Source organism: Lasiosphaeria miniovina, assembly GCF_030549165.1.
Source record: "Lasiosphaeria miniovina strain SMH2392-1A chromosome Unknown B0T26scaffold_2, whole genome shotgun sequence".
Classification (NCBI taxonomy): Eukaryota; Fungi; Ascomycota; class Sordariomycetes; order Sordariales; family Lasiosphaeriaceae; genus Lasiosphaeria; species Lasiosphaeria miniovina.
This window is the reverse complement of record NW_026848221.1, coordinates 4,306,804-4,324,752: the sequence shown is the minus strand read 5'-3', so window position 1 is coordinate 4,324,752 and position 17,949 is coordinate 4,306,804. Positions and strand designations below refer to the sequence as shown.

Genomic DNA, 17,949 nt, shown 5'->3' with positions numbered 1-17,949 from the left:
GTACACTCTATCTGTCTAGGTATCTCCATGGGCAGGCAGATCGGCGTTGACGTTTCCGTTTCCGTTTCTTTAGTCTTGGGAGGACTGTCCATCTCTCTGTTCTATTCTCGTTCTCGTTCATGGTCTGCGTTATCCACCCCCCACCCCCCTACTCGGTGTCGGTGAGGGAATAGGAAAACAACAAAATAACCAAATCATAATGCTAATATGATGGTGCCGAGGACAAGGGGGGGGTCAAGAGTCTAGCTCTGCTCTGCTTTTGCTCTGATCTGCAGTCTGTGGTCTGGTCTTGTGTCACCTGGCTTGGCTTGGCGGCTTGATGACGCCGCCCAGTTCTGCTCGTCCTCCTCGTCTTCTTCTGACGACGACGAGACAGAAAGGCAGACCGGGCAGCAGGCTGCCTTTCGCTAGTTCGCCTGGCCCGAGGCAAGCTGAGCCTAGACTGACTATCCTGCGCGCCCCGCTCGCATGCCGTGCCTACGATGATGTATGTGCGTGTTGGGTGTGCTGTGGCATGCTTTCGCTCGCTCCGGCCTATGTGTGTGTGTTTGTATGGCTGGCCGGATGGCTCCGAGGCGGTGGATGGGTTGGTTGGTCGGCTGGATGGATGGACGGATGGCCATCTGTGTGGGGAAGGTATAGAGGCAAATACCTTTTTTGGGCTCGTAACTTGGAGATACTTTGGACGTTCTTTCTCTCTGTCTTGTCTGGTCCCCTGTCTTGCCTTCTGTCCTAGAGGAAAGAGGGGGGGCTCTATTCCTGGGTGCGTGTGTCGCGTCACATGCATGTTCTGGTCTATACAGTGCCGACGTACAGCGAGCAGTATGGCAGACGAGAACGGAGAGAGGCGGACATTCGAATGCAAGACACACACGCCCTCACGCCCAAGGAAAACGGACAGAGGACAGGGGTTCTTGGCCTCGCTGTGGGCGGACAGGGAAGGGTGCGTGGCCCCAGGAGCAGCGAGCGGGCTTTTTGGCGCGTATCACCACGGTCTGTCAGATGACATGGTCTTGTCGACCGTGAAACAGGGCAAGGGTTTGCTGTCGTACAAGGAGACAACTTACTGGCATGATGGACAAGAGGGACAGGGACAGGGACAGGGACGGAGAAGGAGAGAGAAAGAACAAAAAAAGGCAACTAGATGCCACAAATATCAATACTTCACTTCGTGCGTCTACATGACATATGCATGGGACGGGCGACCTCGGGCCAATTACAAGCGACATAGGAAGCAAGAAATAAAAGAGCCGCATCTTTTGCTGTGCTCTCTTTTGACTGTTTGCTTGCTTTTTTTCCCCTGTGGTGGACGGACGGGTCACGCCCCCCCTTTCTCTTCACGTGAAGGGAGAAGAAGAGCCGGCCCCTTTTGTCCTTGTGTTTTAGTTGCCTTTTTCCCTTCCCGCTTCCCGCTCATCATCACACCGCCCAACCATTTGTTCACTTTTTATTCTCTCGCTCTTGCTCGTCTTTGATACGCTGTTTTATACACCGACAGAGACAGAGACAGGGGGGTTGCGGAAAGCTGCATTTTATTCATTGTACGGACAAGCAGGCCTATGTCGAACTTGGAATATTGGAAGCGCTGTCTATGTCCATTTCCCCGCTCTTTTGCTTAACATGACGGAACACAAGCTTATTTGTAAGCCTTGTTTACTTGGCGTCTTTTGATTAATTGCCGGTCCATGTTTACTTAGACAGGTTTCTCAACGCACCCGGCTGCACAACCCCCTCTCGCGAAATATATATCGCATCACACTTCGCTCACACAGGGGCCCATGTCCTGGCAACCAAGGCTGGGCCTCATTTTGCTTGTTTATTTCTTTATATGGGAGCCGCAGTGTTGGTATGCGCCCGATATTCAGGGGCTGGGTTGTTCTCCTCGTGTTGCTGTGGCTGAAGCGGAAAAGAGCGGGGGGGAGAGCGAGCAACGTGGATGAGAACCTGCACAGCAGCAGCGAGTAATGGCGGTAAATGGGTCATCGCTATCCGAGGTAGCCTCTGCCATTTGCCTCCTTGCCTCTGCATACTCGGTAGCTACATAGTCCCTTGTCTTTTTCTACTCCTACCATGCATTGTATCATTGATAGGTATAATCTTTCTCCATTGTCTCAGCCACAGCCCCGAGATCACCACCAGACCGGGCTAGACGGGGCCTGACCGAAGCCACTTGTCGCCGATCTACGGAACAGGGCGGCACATCCGCTGCTGCCGTCAGCAGATGTGTGTATGCGTAAGGCCTACGAAAAGCAGAAGCGGGCAGGAGACGGCTCTGGTACTGTGCTTTGGCGAGGGAGGCGCGGCAGACATGGAAGACCAAAAAAAAAAAGGCAAGCCATCACGCGCCGCTATACTGACCAGCGAGTAGAGAGACGGGGAGTAACCGAGAAATATGGCATCAGGGGATTAGGAAAGCTTCCTCGCCGATCAATGCCAAGCCGTAGTGGCATCGTCCGTCGGTCTGTCGAGCTGCCGCGGAGACGTGAGCACAGAAAGAGAGAGAGAGAGAGAGAGAGGATAGGAATAGTATTAGCAAATCACTCTGTGGAAGCCGGCGCCACTTCAGTCTGAAACAAAGATAGACACCCCAGGAAAGGACTAGCCAGCCAGCCCTCCGGCCACAGCAGCAGCCGCCCAATCATAATTATCAATCGGTCCCAATGCCCACTCGATACAGAGGCCCAATGCCCACTCGATACAGAAGCAATCGCCGTCGTCTCCTCCCTCTCTCATCACCCATCACTCAGCTCGCTCGCTCGCTTGCTCCCCCCCGCTCTACCGCTCGCCAGTCTCCTCGACGGGGCGTTCGTGCCCGTCGTTCGTTCGCCAGAGTGCAAGTGTGATTTGCTTGGGTCCGTTTGCAGCGCCAGCGCCCAGCGCCCAGTGCGCAAGCTTACATGTATGTATGTCTCACATGTCAGAACCGTCATTTGACAGGACCGGCGTGGTATCAGTGGGTGGCTTGATTGTTTGCCTGTTCTGCATGTTTGGCTCTCTTCTCTCTCCGTGCTTGTTTGGTCTGGGGAGGGGAGGGTGGTTCCCATCTCAACACACGACGAACGCCACGCCACACCGCACACGCACACACGCAATAATGGGCATTATTCGGGCCTTATTTTGTCTTTTCCTTTTTATTGTCTTGCAGGCGGCACGTCCGCCTCACCTTTTTGCTCTCTCTCTGGCGCCCACATCGTCCGTCCGCCTTGCCTCGCCAAAGCCTCCTCCTTTTTCGCCTTTCTGCTTATTCCGTAGACACTCGCTGACGTGCAGGCGGAGACGCGATAGGCTCGTCGGTGGTCTCCGACGTCGATGAGACACTGAGAGGCCCCCCCCCCCCTCGAAACAAAAGGACGGGATGTGGACCACGTATGCCTAGGGGGTTTAGCAGCAACACCCGATGCCTTTCTCCCTTACCCGATCATGAATTTTCTGATTTATTTGATGTGGGCGGGGAAAAGTGAGACAGACAGCATGCCAATGCCGACGCCTAATAAGGAGACAGTGAGAGAAGAAAAAGAAGGGCTAAATGCAGAGAAACATGCAGCAGAGACAGACAGGCAGGCAGGCAGGCAGGCAGGCAGGTAGACAGGCAGGCAGGGAGATATACAGGAAATTTATTAAAGGAAAAAAACAATGGGACCAAAATACAGACTGAGAAGGGGTTTGCACCAAGAGAGGGGAAGTAAGTCAAACACACACTCTCGCAAAAAGAAAAAGAAAAAAGGGACGGGACGGGTTTTGCCGATACGCCCGCCTGCTTATTCTTTTGTTGTCAGGGTTGTTGTAACAATAAAGAGAGACAGCGAGACAGGACACTAGAGAGAGAAAAGAGACAAAAAGGTTTCATCGGCTTCAGACCCTTAATTACGGTAGTGTAGACGGAAACCGGAACCCCCCCCCCCACCCCCCCAAAAATGCATTGGCCATGCATGTCTAAAAGCTAGAGAAAGGAGACTCAGACACGCAGAGGGAGAGAGAGAGATAGAAAGAGATAACGAGAGGCAGAAGGACAAATAGATAGAGAGAACAAAAAAGGACTGATTAGTTGAAAAGAGACAAACTCTACGCAGTGGCCGGAATACCCCCTTTTTTTCTTAGGCTAGATTAAAAACATATCCCCACATTCGTCTATGTGTTGCATGTGTATTGTGCCGGCGGTGTCTCGCCCATCAGTCGCTCTCTTTCCGTGTCTTTCCATTCGCTATGATCCATCTGTCTGTTAGGGCTAGGGCGTATGTAGGTATGCGTGTATGTGTATGTGTAAGTTGCGCAGGAGACGTGAGATACAGTGTAGAAAGAGAAGAAAGTGACACACAGAGAAAAATTGGCCATGTTTCACCGGCTTCAATGGTGTGCGCATGTCTGCCTGTGTGGCCTTTTTGGCCTGGGTCCTGCAGAGTAAGGCCGAGCGAGAGAAAGCCAAGGCAGAAATTTTGTTGTAGTCTAGCACTTCTAAGAGATGCACTTTCAGCGAGAGGGGCTCAGATGGCGGACAACGTACATGTATGTACGACCGGTCTTCGGAGATGGAAGGCAGCGAATGCCTAGCTGAAGCCGAGAGATAGGTCAGCTCGCAGCGGCAGCGGCAGCGGCAGCGGCCAAGGTCCGACTCTGAAGACCTGTGTCACAAACAGATAAAAGTGGCCCCTGCGCGCACTCTCTAGATAACGGCCCAATTGCCATGTGAATGGACACTCGGAGCACTGGCCGGTCGATGGATACACACACACGGTTGACTCACCCTTCCTGTTGGTATTCCTGTTCCGTCATCGGGCTGGCCTTCATCGCGCGGTCTGCCTTAGCTTCCTCCTTCCCACCAGCACGTCTGTCTTCCGCTCTCACACCCTCTCCGTCCTCTGCTGCGGCAAGACCCGCCGTACTTTCCCTCGTCTAAAATCGTTTCATGTCCCATCTCGCCCCTCTCAACACCACCACCCCCCTCCCGCTCATCCATCGCCGGCATCCCGCTATCCGATCTCCGTCAAGAGCGGGAAGGGGACGGGAAAGGGGACGGGAAAGGGGAGGGGGGATGAGAGGGAAAGGGGAGAGGTGCAAAAGATGCGGGGAGGGGGCAGGCGTTGAGCGGAGGATCGACGTCCAACGCCCTCCGGACTGGCGTTGTCGAGGTATATGCATGTACATCTAGATACAGAAAGGCTTGTTTGTGGCTTACAGCACGTTTGCTTTTAGCAAATGCATCAAGGCAACCGCCCAGTAGCAACAAGAGAAACAAGACGCCCAGGACACGACACAATGGCACACAAAAAGACCAACAACAGAGAAACGCCGAAAAAAAAAGGTCAAAAAGAGCCGGGAACCTTGCCGCCGTTTTCGCCGTGTAGACACAAACTGGCACACATGCACGAGGCAGAAATATCAAAGTTCTGATGCTGCATGAATAAGAAGAACAAAATGGCAACAGTTTGACGAACCGAAGGAGAGAAAAAAAAACAAAAATACCAAATCAGCATTGCATACAAAGCTTGCTTTCATCGAGTAGTCAAGTTGAACCGGCTCCGGCCAGTTGCTTCTCTTGGATAGGTAGAAATACATCGGGTAGGGCCGAACTTCTGAGATTTGGACCAAGGTTGCTGCTGTATCCTTATAGCCGGCCGCCTTGTGGCTGGAGTCGGAGGCGGCAAGCTAATACGTAGCTATCTTGGCTGCGCGCTGGTGAAATAGAAAAAGTATATTGGAACAAGAAAGATAGGCAACCAAAAAGGAAGGGAATGCAAATTATCACCTTGTTTTCCTTTCAATCAGTCGTCCCTCTCAGGTGCCCCCAGGTGCATGTATACTTGTTTCACTTGATGCAAGCGGTATGGATCGAGAAGGGGGGGGGGGGGGGCCAGCAGAATGGGCAGGCGCCAGAGTGCAGATGAAGGCATTTTGCTGTGATACAGTCAGTCAGCCTCTACCTGTCTGTCTAGTTGACGCAAACTTGAGACTACGTTGATCGACCGACTCTGGCTGACTGGCTGGCTGGCTTGCTGACTTCTGGCGACATGACAGTTAGAATGTGGTCATAGGCGGCAGCTGTGTTCGGAATTGATAGGGAGACAGCAGATTGGTGTGATGTGGAAGGTCTTCTCCAGTTACTCAACGCTCTCTCCTCTTGGGTCTTGGCTTGGTTCATGTCTACTTGCGCTTCGTTTGCCGCAATCCTCCTCGGCCAACCACAGGAAAGAGCCTTCAACATGATTAATTGTGCCATCAACCGCGCAATACTGTCAGGTGATGATGAACGTGCCCCACAGCCAAAGAGGTCATGGGGAACCTAGGCAGTCCTTTTGATGCAAGATGGCGATTGCGGCGAATGAAAAATAACGTGAGAGCTGTCGCAGCCATGGTGTGGCGTCAAGCTTCATGTTGGAAGCAGGATCAACGAGTTTCGGGAATAGAGAGGCCAAAACCAGGCAGAAAACCCGCGAACTCTGAGCCTCTACGGCAACATCTGCGACGCCCCAAAGAGAAGACGGAGCCGGTACCGAAAGTCCGAAACCCCCAAAGGTAAGGCACGCCGGACAACAGTAGTGGGGTCAATAGAGCAAAGCCGGCGAAGAGAGACAGACGTTCTCTCTCTCATCCCTTCCTTCTTTCTCTGGTTGCTTGCAGCGCTATCGCCGCTTGTACAATCCCAAAATGGACATGCAAAAGATTATGACAATGATGATGCGAGGATCATGTACTCCTGTACATTGGCCAGATTTTCCCGAGTACTCGTACAACAAGGTACAAATGCCACTGAAAACATCGCGGCCCGCGAAACCTGCTCTCCGCCTCTCTCATATTGATTTGCACCGAATGTGACGGCAGCACAGCAGTAAGTTATTGTTGAGAGTGTGAGATAATGGAACCGAGCATCCACGCAATGCAGTAAGAGTCTGTAATAGTGATAGGTCACATCCCGAGGCTCCAGCTGTTGACAACGCATGAGGCTGGGAAGGCCCAGTTAGACGAGACCAGAGGAGCAGTTCCATCGCGAAAGGCTCATGTGATGGCCTAACACGGTAGGCATCGTCTTCTGCTCGACAGAGGCGCGAGGCTTTCTCGCGCTGAAGACGGTCTAGCAATGCAGCTTTGCACCTCGAGTGTTGATCTGTCAGGTAGCACAAGCGGGCGGTCAGACCTCCAGCCATTGACTATTTGAATCCGGCGAAGGTAGAGTTGCATTCTCGCCGAAGTCCCTGGACGCTACCAACTGCCGTTCCTTGCCTCGTCCGACGGCCCTCGAATTACAAGCCTAAACAGTGGCCTTGTCCCGAGCGATAGGCCGCTCGCTGCACGGACCCGGAAGCAGGCGGTCGGGCTTTGCTGCAATATATGTATGGACGTAGTCATGGTATGTAGTATATGTCTGAGATAGGATGGCCCAGGAAATGGTGAGATTGCCCAGGGTCCCAGTCAAGATCGCCGGGATCGACGGCAGCCTGGAGGTCCGTCGAATTGTCGGGGCCAATGGGCGCGGCACGACAGCAAGACGGGGCGGAGGGGGGACAAGAGAGCTGGCCAGCCAGGGAAGCCAGAGGGCACCAAGAGAACGAACCCGAAGACGCGTCTGCTATCCACTTGGGATGCAGTGCATTGGGTGAAGTGCAGTTCATCTGCAGTGGCGTGGCGTGGCGTGGCGTGGCGTAAAATGCCTGACCTGTTCTGGGAAGCCAAAGGAGTCGACAAACTTGGGGGGTCGAACTGACAGCTCACATCGAGTCTCCCGCGCGGGCCGACCTTGCCCTGGCTCCCAAGCCAGCATGTACCGAGTATGGAGTACTGGACCCAGCTGCGTGGCCGAAGACGAGAGCGCTCGCTCGCTCGCTCGCTAGCCCGCTCACGGCCGAAGTCGTCGCTGCGAGGACCCAAAGGAGACAAGCAAGTAGGGCAACCAAGTGAAGTGCCTGTTGCGGAAACCCAATGTAAACCCTTTTTCATGACGGACGCCCGTGGAATGGCTTGCGGCTGACTTGCTGGGCGTACACACCATCCCCACGCCATGCCCCTGTCAATCTCCAGCCAATCCAGCCAACAGGGAGCGGCGAGGAAGGCTTGGGGGGCGCTGCGGCGCCTGCCGAGTAGAGGCGCTGCGCCGATGGATTTCGCAAATTGCTGACCTGACTGTCCGTCACCCGTCCGTCACCCGTCACCCGTGTCGTGTCGCCCGCCGTCCGGACGGCAGGCAATGGAGACGAGACTCGGACCAAGCAACTTCTGCCAACTAACCGAAAAAGAAGAAAAAATCCCGGCAGCTGGTTGATAGCAAAGATCGTCGGCAACCCGATCGAGCCAATCTCTTCTCGGTATTGTACTCCATGTATTGTATACAAAATACAGCACAGAGAGAGGGAGGACATGTAGGTCATGTTGTCTGATGACCCTGCAACAAGAAAAGACTCGGCTCTCACCAGTGCTGTCTGTGTGGAGTGCGTTGTATTATTGCCCCCCCCGGCCTGCTCTTTCTTTTACATTCCGCAATTTTGTCGGCGACCGGAGGGAAGAGGGAGCAATCCAACGAGCAAGGTACTATGCATGCAGGGAAGCTGCCATGTTGTCCTCCCCCTACTACCCCATCCCATCAGGAGGTGGGGGGATGATGGATAGAGACGGGCTGGATAGGATGACGACGACGGTGTCCGCTGCAAGCGAGGGGGTGAGGGAATTCGCGGTTAGCGCATTCCCACTCTCCTCATATTGTGCAGCGCAGGACCGACAGGGCGCGACACGACACGAGAGAGGAGCGGAGGTGTCTGTCTCGTCTTGTCGAGAGGAAGGACGGCATCCTCATGCCAACTATCGAGGGCATTGGACATGCTGCAGCCGCAATAAATCTCCTCAGGCACGGATTGCGATACTCGTCGAGCCCCCTGGTTGGTGGCTAATTATTATTAAACGAAATCGGTACGGCCCTGATTCTGAACCGCCGCACGGCATCGCTTCCTTCAAAAAAAAAAGTCGAAACAGCTGATGGCCTGGCTACATGTATGTACATACATACGGTACCCACGTGCCGTCTACGTCATATTGACCCCACTGTGAGGACAGCCCCCTTTCCGCCGGACGGGCGGGTTCGCTATCAAGGCCGTCAGACCGCAGGGGTGATTTTGCGGAGGTGGACCCAGTCAGGGATCCGGGAAGGATTCTAGAAAACGTCCTCAGCCTGCCTGGCGCGGAGCGGGAGGGGAGATCTGGACAGCGAGGCGAGGGGGGGCTCTGTCACAAGGGTTAGGGGTAGTATGTACAATACAGTACGACCTGTCACTGGTGTGTGTGGTGCAAGCGGTGTCTATATGGATGCGTTGCACACCATTCTGATAGGTCGTGCAGTGTAAACAAAACGGAGACGATGAGGGGCTTATTAGTAACGTTGGAGGGTTATCGGTAGGTGGGTATCCCATTTCCAGGCGCACCGTCTGAAAGTTGCGAGCGAGCAGTTGATTGTGAGAAGCCATCTCGTGGCCATGGTCCTCCAAACCCAGGTAGCCAGCCCATGGGCATTCGCTCTTGAAACCGACCAAGCTACCTACCAACCAAACAGCCACCCTCGTTTATGAGTTGCTTCAAAGCGAATGATCATGATATGCACGAAATTGATCAAAGCGCAACAGCAAAGGGGGGAGTTGGCGACATGCGGCTGAATTATCAGCAACATCTTCAACGCGACGACGCCATGTATGAGCACTCGGCTGTGTGCAACCTACTTGCATTCGTGCACCTTGTTCCGAACCTTGGGAACCTTTGGGATATACTGAGGCATATTTGGCCGCCGACAGTAAGAGGCTGGCCAGAGGCAACTGCTTGCTGGCACTTTCTCTCGCGGGTGAGATGCCGGTAAAAGGTCTTTTCAACCCGGCCACTCGAACGATTTGGGGGGGGGGGGGGGGGGGGTCAATCGCAACCCCGTCAGTGAAGGAGCGCGCGCCTGCGGTGCATTGTTGCGAGGCAACTTCTGGTCTGCAATTGCTTCCTGATTGAGCCCGTTGCAGAAAACGATGCCCCCGGCCGCGGCGAACGGGCCCAATTGCAAGAGTCTTGATAGCTGGGAGGGGTCACAGCCGAACACCTTCTTGTCAGTGAGACAGACATGAGGGGGTTCGGCTGAGAGGGCCATTGGCCACCCGACTGGGCTCCGAGTTTCGTTTACCTGCCTACTATGTAGGTGCCGGCCTTGACAGATAGGCCGCTGCATGCCTCGCACATTACTGCGTACATGGTTCGCAGCAGTAGAAACGCCCGTCATATCAGCCACGCCCCTTTTCTTCTTTTCTTCCAGCACGCATCGCATCCCGCGTTCATCAGGCCATGTGCTACGGCGGCCGCCCAGTACAACTCCGCGGTAAACGATGCGACTGCCGCGGGGGAGATCGTCGGGACAGCCGAGCTCGATCCACGGCGTTTTCTGATAAAGTTGCTTTGCATATTCGTATGCAGCGGGACGCGGGTATTCCTGGTCAATCACGGAACCTGGTGAGGGTTCCGCGATGCCATTCAGGTCTCAAGGCTCTTACCCAGCATTAGCAGCATTCTCTCATCTGTGCCCGGAATGCAGCTGCAACCTGCAAAGCTCCCAGATGCTGCCGCACGCAACGGCCCCTCCCGCACCAGCTGCTCTCCGGCCTGCCTAGTCAGTTACGATGGTGTTGTAATGGCTGTGTCCTGGACGGAATACCATGTCGTACATGACAAAACCCCTCGATTCCGGCTCCGGCATCATTCCCGCCAGACCCCCGGCCCAAATATCGAGCGTGACAGGGGTGGCCTCATTTCTCAAAGACAATTTCTTAGGCTACAGAAATGGGGCTTCGCGACGTGACGGATAATGACCGACCGCCATTCCCCTGACAGACAGCTGAATGCGGAGTTCCCGAGATTCCCCTACTGAGCCATAAAGAGTCGATAGTCGGTGAGACCTTCTGGCGGGATCCTCAGGCCCCGCACGGTCACGAGAGAAACGTTGTGTGTGTGTCGTCGCATCGGAGCTGTGAAGAAGAGCCAGGGCCGAAGAAGGAAGCCATTGGCCTGTGTCGATAATTGCCGGTGTGGAGTGGGGGGTCATGGAAACCCATTAAGTGGACGCGAAGGGGGCAGCCCCTCTCGATGCTGAGAATAACGAGAGCGGAAGTACGAAGTAGATTTGTTGGCTCCATGGAGCACCTCCTAAAGAGGCCCGTGAGATACCACGACGAGTGTAGGTAGTCACTGTAGTGTCCTCCGTAGGCGGACCGAAGACGCGCAGCTTCTTGGCATGACTGCCGTGACAGCCGACAGAGACAAAAGTTGGCTTTCCTTTGCAGTGGACGTCATTGCCCGATGCTGAGAGCCCAGGGGCCCCAGACCCGCACTGCCCAGAGGATGGATGAAACACAGGCCCTGGGAAACGGCGCCTAACACGCAACTCAGAAGGGCAGCAGATCGCTGGTGGGGAAACCAAAATGCCACCAACCACTCACAGGTCCAACCAATTCTGGCCCGGAGCGACTTCTTCCAAGGAGTTGATGGGTGTTGAGGACGAAGATCGCAGGGCACTGCTGCGACGCGGGCCGTTAAGGGTGGTGGATTGGAATAGGAAGGTGGACAACGGCGAGGCGGACGCAGCACGACTTGAATGGAGTCAAGTTAACTGAAGTCGACTCGATGGTGGATAGGCATTGCCAGAACCCGTCTTAACGGCGTCTCCTATTGCCATGGGCCTGGCTGCACGTGGACGGGCCCATGACCAACATGCCAGCAACCAGGGACTTAGGTACTTCGTGCATTCTCCATAGCGCCTGGCAAGACCCGTCGGGAGAGTCTTGGGCTCCGACGAGTGTCGACTGTCGCGAGGCCAGAATCCTGCTCACGTCTCCAAAATGGGGAAAAACGGCCCTGACCTAATGATAGGGCATCATCGAGAAACTGTGCGACGAGAAAGTGCTGCAAGTGCGAGCGAACGTGTGGACTGATCATGCATGCGACAACGCCGTTGCACTTAGCTGTCAAGTGCCCTATTCCGTACCCATCACGCCATTGCACTACTTGACACGGCGCGTCGCCCATAGTCTTGCCGGAGCGGTGTGATATTCTCAGTCCAAGCTGGCCTACGGCGGCTCAGCCAGTCCCAAAACCTCTCGGACGATTTCGACTGTGGGGGATTGATGGCTCGTAACCACGGTAGGTATCCCGTAGCAATGGGCGAGGGGAGACGGGAGTGGGGAGAAAGGTCTCCCGCACTCGGTTGCAGAGACAAAGTGGCCGGCTCTCGTGTTCCTGGATTCGTTTGCAGCGCTCGGGTTCCTTGAAAAGGGTCCACCGAGGCATCGCAACTAAAAATCGGCAGGACCATTGCAACAATACTGCAATGAAAATATAGATAGCTGCTTTATTAGCAGTGGTGACAGACTTGCTGCAGAACGTAATACTGGCAACAAACGTCCTCTTAGTTGGCCGCAATCAGTGGGTCGGATAAGATCCAACCCCTAGTGTAGTCTGCAGCGGCCCTCGTACTGGGCCAGGATCCATTGCAACTCCCACTGTACTGACACTAAACGCCGAGATTGATGTCCTCGTGACGTTGGTTAAAGTGACCCCTTGGAAGTGCCGAGCGCGGGCTGATGGCATTCTGGTCGGATCGCAAATGGCATCCCCAAAGCCAGGGACGTCCGCCGTCCAATCACCTCCCGACCCGCCGCCGATTGTTTCGCGTGGGATTCGGTCGGATTGTGCGAGATCTGCGCATTGCGGGCACGTGGGGCTTGACGTGAAATTTCCGGGGCACACTGTTTATACGCAGTGTGTTTGTATAGGTGGTCGAGATGAGAGGCCTGAGCCACCTTGACGATGCTCTCCCCGTGGGCGATGGCACCGCGCCAACGGGCGAGGAGGTGTGGTTATTGTGGACAATGGAGAACTGAGCTGAGGCTGGCGACCCAACACATCCTACCAAGCGCCTATTGCGCCCTGCAGTTACACTACCATTGCCTCTGTCTGCCCTTGCCAGTAGTCGCAATGTTTCGATGGCCGCCGCCATACGCAAGAGTTGGCAACAACAGTTGGCTCTGAATCCACCACTGCGAGGCCAGAGCGCTGAGGCCCGCATCGGCCGGCCGGCGGGTCGGCCGTGTTTTCAAAGACATGTCTTCTCTGTCTATTGTTTCCCAACTCTGCAAGACCGGTAAAAGGCAATGATAATACCGTCATGCACATCGTATTCTAGTCTGCATGAAACTGAAGCCTGTCATGGGATGTGCTGGTTGCCCGCATGAGAAAATGTCGGTGTAAAACGGCGAGCGTGGGCCCAAGACCCCCAAGAAGGTATCGACTCCTCGCCGTGGTTGATTTTAGCTCGCGCGCATATATCCTTTCACCCCCCGAGAACAGCCCGTGGCTCCGAGTGCTGATGCTGCGATAAGCCGCCATTTCGCCGCAGTGCAACGGTGTTGCACACACGTACACTTGGCTCACCTTCTCGCTCCGTGGGCAGGGCGGGCATCGAACGAGCCGAGATTCCGGGCTGTTCTACGTCGCAGTCCTGCTGTGAGACTCTCGGTAAGGCGGGCTGGCAGGGGTTACGTCGCCCCCGTGCCAGAGCCATGTCTGCCATCTGCTGCCATCATTCTCAGCCCTTGCCATGACGACTCCTAATCCTTGCTTCCTTTCTTTTATTTTTAGAGTGACTGCCGGCGCACAAGAAGCTGCTCCCACTTGCACAGTAGGCAGCGCACTGTCTGCTCACCGTCGACGGTATCGCTGGCAATCTCCTAATTCCCGGCGTCATGGACGCTCACGCTGAAAGCGAGACAGCGCTGGCTCCGGAGATGTCGCGGTCAGGGCCGTGCCGGTTGGCGAGCAGAGCAGCTCTTGCGAAAGGACCAATGGGATTGCGGATCAAGATCGTGGAGGGCCGATTGTCTGTGCCATGTGGGTGGGCGATTTCGATGTTGTGGAGTTGGCAGGGGCAGCGACAAGGCTGCATTCTCCCAGAAAACCACCCGCGCACCCAACTGGCTGGGTCCGCTTTTCTTTGTCCGTGTCCGTCACATCCACCACAGCTTGGATGTACCGGTACATTCCGGTCCCGGTCTTGGCTACTTCGACTCTGGTCACAGTGTCACTGACATCCCGCCGCCTTGAGTCGAACCCACCAACTCCTTTCGACACTGTAGTCGGGAGCGAGTGTCAACTAACGTGCAGCAGCCGCAAAGATAGCCAGTGGCTGGCGTGTGGAGTTTGCTCTGTCAAGGCCTGCGTCTGTGCCTGTTGGTCCGTTGGAAATGATGAAGAGGGCGAATCCCGATTGTGCTGCTTGAAGTGGCCTTGGCTAGCCTGTCGTTCTTGCGTCCAAGTGGCTTCAGCATGACGGCAGGGCGAATCGCATTCTGGCGTCACAATTGAGTATTGAGCTTCTCCCAGTTTCATAGTCAACTAGTAGCAGGGAGAAGGTACCTACCTAGGCAAGAGAGCGGGGTGACTGAGCTCTGTCGGTTCAGTTAGGAGCTGGGATGGCTCAAGACGAATGGGAAGTTGTGGCGATTGGATTAATGTGCACAGATTTGTGAAGAAGTTCAAAGAGCCAGGCCAAGGTAACTCGTTCCATGCATTGAATTCCTTTTTCATTTCCAAACAAACTGCATGGCCACAGATTACCTTAGATTGTGGTAGTTGCGGGAAGAGGTATTACCTCCCTCAGTAGGTAGGGGTCTGCTGCGCTCTTTCTCCCGCTCTTCCACAGACCCGACAGTGAGAGCGATTTGGTCGTACTAATTTACCTACCGTAGCTTCCATGGAGAATTAAGAACCGCTTCCTACCTGACTCAGGCATGTACATACGTACTGGACGGAATGGGCGACCTGCATCAGCCATACTTGTAAAATCACTTAACTCTATCTGAACTCGCCAGGGGGGAGCGACCTACCACGTTTCGCCCGGCGCTGCTCAAGAGTCTAGGTACAGTCTAGCAAGGACCTTGAGGTATGTTCCTTACGTTTAAAAAAGGTTCAGGTAGGTTTGGGAGTAGGTATACCTCACTCACTAGACTGCCCCTTGTAGCTCGACTTTGCCACACTCTGCTGAGGTGGGTTTGTGGCTTGGGCCGTGATCGCGCTCGAAACCCCGGTTCGAAGAGGTACCTGGGGGATTTTGAACAATTTTTTTTCTTAGAAGGCGACTAGTGATCATTCAAAACCCCAATACATATTTGGGGAGGCTTGTGTCGATATGGAGATGCATTTAAGAGGGAGCTCGAGGAACCTGAGGCCTGACTTGGTCCCCCTTTCCCACCTATGGATGCCAGTCGAACCCGAGCAAATGGAGCGAGGGGTGAAGGGCTACAAGGGCAATGTGGGGACGACTGTTGCGATACGAACGGGAAAACTGAGAGAGAGCAAGGATGGTAGAAGCAGGAACAAGCAATGTTACTCGCATCCACCTTGCCCGAAAGTCTGTCGGGATTGTGTGGGTGTGTGTACTCCGTAGACTGTAAGGGTACTTTCCTCGTTGTATGACGAGCAGGACGAGCCCCTTGCGCCATTGGTGCTCATGAAATTTTTTCCACACTCCACGCCGAAATCCTCTAGTGTATCTTGGTCATCGCCACCAAGCACCTACAAAGCTCTCACCCTTCTCCTGCCCGCGTCTTATTAACGTGTTTACCAGGTGAACCGTCTTAGCGGGGCAGTGTCATGATAAGGCCTTGCATTTTTTTTTTTTTTAAAAAAAAAGTTGTCAATCCTTTCTAGAACGTATATGGCGATACAGACGTGCAGTCAAGGCTATTTTAATTCTGTGGTCGGAAAGAAATTATGAGTCGAGGCCAAGGGGGCCGGCTTTGGGAGTGGAGAGCTTAGCTTGTGATTTGCGGGATAGAGGCGGTAGGGAAACTGCATGTCCTTTAGAGTGTACCTGAGATACGGAAAGCATGGAATCATGAATGTATAGTACTTCGTACATGCGCGCGGTGTAGTGCCTGTGCTTTCTTCTGCCTTCAGGTCGGAATTGGAGGAGGTCCCGCCCTAGAAGAGGTGCCCCGGCCGCGACTTCCTTCAACGAGAATGGCGGGGGTTTTAGTGGAAAAGGGTGGGAAGGATTCCCACCTCAGCGCTCAGGTCCATCTCCCTGGGTCGTTCTCCCCTTGCCAAGTTTTGCTGCGTCCCGCACGAGTGTAGACATACCTCCATTCCTTGGGGTCGGCATGTCGGCTTTGGCGCTTTGAGAGTGTGCGCCTTGTACTGTGTACATATGACACAATTTTTCTCCCATCTCCTGGATTGCTCCTGCTCGGTTCCCGCTTCCACTGGCCGTGCCATATGGATGGCTCCCGCACCTCACTCCCAACTACGTGCCTGTCGCCCTCACTAACAAGCTCCTAGGCCGTACGCACCCTCCTGGGACTTAAACAATAGCACCACCTTCCATTACCTACAACCTGTCTCGCCCTCGACGCTCCCGTGCCCGCCAACAACCAACCACGACGCGAAATAAAGTTAGTTGCACCCGACCTGAGTAATTCACAGGAGCTGTTCGGCCCTGGTCAGCCGTCTGGGCAACGCCGTCTCTGCTGCCTTTCTGTCTTGGATGCTCGACCTGCAGCTCCTGCACCACACCTCGCCGGCCAGCCAGTTACCAGCCGACGACAAGTTGAACCGACTCACTTCTAACTTGACACGCATACTTGGACTCGCACTCGCGCTGCCGCCAGCCGGCCCTGCTTATCTCGCCATCTCGGATCGCCCATCGCCAGACATAGACAGCGCGCGCACGCCGCCCGAGAATCCCATTGCATTATTGCGCCGTCTACGCTGCGCTGCACCGCACGAAAGACCGAGAAAAGCGGTTGTGTATACAAAAGAGAGCCCCCTGAGTGTGGTCGCGCATGGTGCAAATCGGCTATTTTCCGGTAGACTTGCCAAGTGTCCAGGCTTCAAAGAGTTGCACCGCACTGCGCTGCGCTACGAATCTTCTGGCGGCTTGGGGACGACCCCTCAAAAACTAAGAGCCAACACACCCACACACAGACACACACACACACACGCACGCACACTTTCGCACTAAAATAAATAAAAAGAGGAAGAACCTAGGGTGAGAAAAAGGAAAACCCGCCGCCTCGAGGGCGCGAGTTGAGGACCGGGTCGCACGCCCGGCCACGTCCTCCCAGGCCAGAGCCGCTGGTAGACGGAGACCCCGGTATTCCGTATCCGTACGCGAGAACCTACCTGTCTTTGAAAAGGGGAGGTCGCCAAATCAGGGAGGACACCACGTCCGTAACCTGGCTGCAGTCAAGTCAGTTGCGCGGCAGCGCTGGCCACAAGCGTGCATACCTGCCTGCCTACCCTAACTTCCTACACAGATAGTAGAGGTTCGGCTGCCGCTGCTGTGTGCTCCCCCCAACTATTCTTTCTGGACGATGCCCCGATACAGCTACTTGCATACGGGCTGCCACCTCATCATTCTGCCGTGAGCTACCGCGACTCTCGCAACACGGCCTACACCCGCCCCATCCCCCAATAATCGGCGCGCAGTCGTACATGACTGTACCTTGGCCAGTACTGGTACCTCCTAGATACTCGGGACACCTGCTGCGAGCGACGCTCGGCTGTGGTGCGCCTTGCTGCCGCTGATTGAGCGTGGGAGTTGGTCATCCATCGCCTTGCATCTACTACGGGCCTCGGCCGTTCGCTCCTTTTTTCTTTCTTTTTTGAAGACGATCCCTATCCCACCCCCGAGACCCGCCTCTGCCAGGAATCAACAAGCTCACCTATATTTACCCCCGCACCTTTAACCCTCCCCCCCTCTCAAGGAATCTTAGAATACTGGACAACACATCGACAATGCGGCCTAAGGTCTTCCTCTATATATAGTTCTCGGGCCCCCTTCTCTTATACCTGCGGGGCTGTCCAACTGCAGGCCCAGGCCCAGAAACCCGAGTCTCCGAGTGCCTACACATCCCGGCCGGCTTCCCTCAGCTAGATTCCCGGTGCTATGTC

The 17,949-nt window shown here is 54.8% G+C and overlaps 1 protein-coding gene across 1 annotated transcript; it reads left to right on the top strand.

The window, feature by feature from the left end:
* Positions 1-2,738: 2,738 nt before the first annotated feature.
* B0T26DRAFT_155055 (uncharacterized protein) lies at positions 2,739-3,473 on the top strand. Its single transcript, XM_060433478.1, has one exon. It carries the CDS (start codon positions 2,906-2,908, stop codon positions 3,311-3,313), a length of 408 nt encoding a protein of 135 aa, XP_060300878.1. The 5' UTR covers positions 2,739-2,905; the 3' UTR covers positions 3,314-3,473.
* Positions 3,474-17,949: the final 14,476 nt, after the last annotated feature.